Source organism: Triticum urartu, chromosome 4A (assembly GCF_056163025.1).
Source record: "Triticum urartu cultivar PI428250 chromosome 4A, HENAU_Tu73, whole genome shotgun sequence".
NCBI classification, from domain to species: Eukaryota; Viridiplantae; Streptophyta; class Magnoliopsida; order Poales; family Poaceae; genus Triticum; species Triticum urartu.
The window spans coordinates 303423287-303427115 of NC_141876.1; the positions used below are offsets into that span (position 1 = coordinate 303423287).

Below are 3829 nucleotides of genomic sequence, written 5' to 3' on the forward strand. Positions count from 1 at the left end.
GCGCCTGTATATGAGCGCTTGCGTCTATACTGTGTTAATAACGTAAATGTGTGTCAAAAAGAGACTAGTCAGTACTAGTATACTCAATATTGTGCACCGCGACCAAGGCGGAGAGGAAAACGAGAGAACTACGTATTTATTTACGGTGTAGATTCACTCATTTTGCTCCATATGTACTCCGTCTTGGTGTAATCTAGTCACTTGTTAAAATCTCTAGAAAGGCAAATACCCCTTTCTAGTTTACAGGGCTATACTACCAAGTACTACAATAGTGGGATCACAAAGCAATTTTGTCTCATGCAAGAGCCTGGCTATATGTGTGCTCCAAGGTTCTCAACTGCCACATTCGGGTTGCACTTGGCTCTTCGCCTCTTTGAGAAGACGAACAATGATGTTACTACTGCTGCTTCTACAGTATCGAATCCACTGCTGCATGTCTGTCCACCACGAGCGGGAGGGATAGCTTGTTGTAGTACTATAAGCAAAAGCCTGTCCTCATCTGCGAACCACCGCACGCATGGGCGAGGGAGAAGGCGAGTAGTAGTAAAATCAAGCTTCTCCTCATTGTACGAGTTGACATGACACATCATAGCACTGGCCCCACATGGTTGCCTCTAAACTTGGCTGAAAGACCCGCAATGTACAATATATTTGCTGCAACCTCTAAAATTTACCCCACCATAAATTAAAATATATATTCCTGTCTTGACCAGATGAGCGTGCAAACTACAATCACCAGGATGACAGGTAGGGCCAGAAGATTATTCTAATCAAAAAAGGATGGAGCCGACCCCAATGATTTTAAGCTTACAGGCACGGTACACGCTATCCTAGACTACTCTACACATGAAACTGCCACACGAGCGTCCGGGCTGCGCTTGGCTCTTCGCCTCTTCGGGAAGTCGAACAATGATGGAGTACTACTGCAGTGGAGGAGTACTACAGTATGCATCTGGCCATCTGACACCGAATGAACTGCTGCATGTCCATCGCGTGTGGGAGGGAGAGCGTGTAGCGAAAGCTTCTCCTAGTCCTACCAGCCACCACCCTCATGGGCAAGGGAGGGACGCAGCTTCGTTGACTTACTGCTCCTGCCTTTGCGTGTATGACAGGTGGGCCCAACAGGTAGGTGGCCCACCTGTCATGCAGCCAAAGGCAGGTGCGGTTAAGGCGAGAGGGCGTTGTAGTAATCAAACTTCTTGTTGTACGAGTTGACGCGACACATCAAAGCACTGGACTCGATATATTTCAATAATTGGCGTTTACCGATGCATTAATTACAACGCATGCATGCATGTCGTGACTCTCCTTTTGATACTTGCATGTGTTGATTTAATGCACCTTGAAGTAGTATGAATATGTGACCGTAAAGCTTTGTAATGCCCCAGCGCTAAAGCGAGAAATGGTTGTGCACGAGGAGGGCGAGATCATGCAGACGGAACAGGACCCGAGGATGGAGCTCTCTATGGTCTCGATGGACCTCACCTTGCTCCACTGCCCCTTGTGCCTCCACCCCTTGAAGCTTGTAGTGTATGAGGTTCGAATACACCTCATCTGTTCAGCTGATCGAGCAAGGTGTAGGTTTCTTGATTGATGTGTTGTTCGATTGATTTGTGCAGTGCAAGGGAGGGCACCTAGCCTGCGCAGACTGTTGCGTCGAGCACCCCGGGAACCAGCGACAGTGCCAGAAGTGCGAGCGTGGCGGTGGCTTTGACGTGTGGAACACAGCGATGGACGTCGTCCTCTCCTCGGTGAGGGTGGAGTGCCCGCACGAAGGCTGTGGGCTCTACGTCACTTACCACAAGCTCGCCGATCACCAGAGCGTGTCTCCGCTCGCGCGCTGCAAATGCCCCGTGCCCGTCTACGGCTACGAAGGCTCGCCGCCGGCGCTCTCCCACTACATTAGCATCGTGCATCCCATGCCCGTGCACAGGATCCAGTACGGCAAGGTGCTCCTGTTGCAAGTGCCGCTGTCGGAGCCACGACTCTTGCTGTTCGCGGAGGAGGACGGCCGCGCGCTTTTCTTGGTCGGCGGCGTGCTCGACATCAGCGCACTATCACCGTGTTGGTCGTCTGCATCAGAGCCGAGTCGTCCCCACTGCCGCACGATGTGGCCAAGCTGTGGGCGAACGGCACGCCGCGGGATCCCAAAGGCAGGACCGACGCTGTCAAGGTGGAAACGGAGGTGACAAGCAGCAAGGATCCCAGCGACGTCACCGTGCAGGAGCTGGCCTTCTTCATAGTTCTGCCCAAGCTGCTGGCCGGGGCTAATGTGGTGTCCCTCCACGTTCAGATTGACAAGCTCACGTCCTAAATGATTCTACAGTGCCTTTTATCTATCTTAGTAATATGCTAATATAGAGGTTAGCTTGGTCTACTTTAGCTTAAGAGATGGTGGGTTTTGGTGGCGATGCAGCAATTACTTCGACATTAGATCATCAGTTAAAGTAATTTCCAACAGTTGAACGGATATTTTGTGTCTGTTGGATATAAAGATCCTTTGGGTCAGAACTATAAAAACTTATAAGAAGTATAACAGCTTATATGCTTGTTTGTTCAAGAAGTGTTGCATACTTGTGCGAGTTGATGCGACACATCAAAGTATTACTACTACTAGTAGTACTCCCTCAGATCCTAATTTCTCCATGCCTCGCCATCACTAAGGCTTAACACTGCCCACGTTCCACCATCCGGGAATAGTTCAAAACTAGAACCGTCAATAAATTTTGAGCTTGCATCTCATCACATTCCAAATTACTACTACCACGCTATATTTAATTGCAACATGTTCACACTAATCACAACCTAAATGGTTTCCCACTTAGGAACGTATTAGTACTTGGTTATAAATACTACTATGCCAAGATGACTGAACATTCCTCCTCAACTCCTAATCCACAAAAACAAACAAGTCATTCAGCATCCTTCCCTTGCGTCTGCCATGGCCAGCGTGAGTTCTGGGTCAAGAGATTACCACGAGGGAGAGGCGAGCATGGAAGCGGAAGCACGAGAGATGTCCCACCCCGCCGCGAAAGCAGCCGACATGTCCCGCCACACGGAAGTAGCAGCACAGAGGTCCTGCCGCGCTGCTGAAGCAGCACGGAGGTCCCGCCGCGCTGTTGATGCAGCAGACTTGTCCGGCCGCGCCGCGGAAGCAGCAGAGATGTCCCGCCGGGCTGCGGTGTCCTAGGAAAATGTTTCGAGGGCAGGCGACGACTCTTACAGGCGCATGCATGCGATCGTCCATAGCCAGATGGATCAGATCGTCGATTGGGCGAGGTTGCAGGACGACATGAAAGCCTCATTTAAACAGGCTACCGGCGTCATCCAGCAACTAAGGGAGGGCAATGCGAGGCTCCGGGCCGAGCGCGACCTGCTGAGGGCGAAGATCATCCGAAGTGCAGAGCAGCAGGAGGAGACCAGTGCCTTGTTGAACAGGACCGGCGTCATCGTCAAGAAACTTATGGACGAGAATGACATGCTCCGCATCAAGCGCCAAAGGCTGGTGGAGGAATTCATGGATGCTCTCAAGAAGTGTCTTGAGGACACGATAGAGCTCATCGCCACTCGCCGCGGAGACTAGTTCCCACGGCCTGCAACAACGCATCAAGAAAGTAGAGATCAGCGAGCCAGATCATTGTCTTCCTTATTCTTTTGCCCTTGCGTATTTCGGGCGTAGCCGCATGTGGCTTTTTTAATTATCTTCCTAGTTATGTAAGACAATTATTATCCACTGTCGTCATCCTTATATATTCATCAGTCTTGCTATAAGTCACGGTAGATGCTATATAGGTCCGTCGGATCTTACATCAAGATCCGTGCAAAATTT

The 3829-nt window shown here is 50.4% G+C and overlaps 1 protein-coding gene across 1 annotated transcript; it reads left to right on the top strand.

Moving 5' to 3' along the window:
- Window positions 1–1402: 1402 nt before the first annotated feature.
- Window positions 1403–2314, top strand: LOC147975665 (E3 ubiquitin-protein ligase SINA-like 7). Its single transcript, XM_087520525.1, has 3 exons — window positions 1403–1537; window positions 1620–1993; window positions 2083–2314. Exons 1-3 carry the CDS (start codon window positions 1403–1405, stop codon window positions 2312–2314), a joined length of 741 nt encoding a protein of 246 aa, XP_087376651.1.
- Window positions 2315–3829: the final 1515 nt, after the last annotated feature.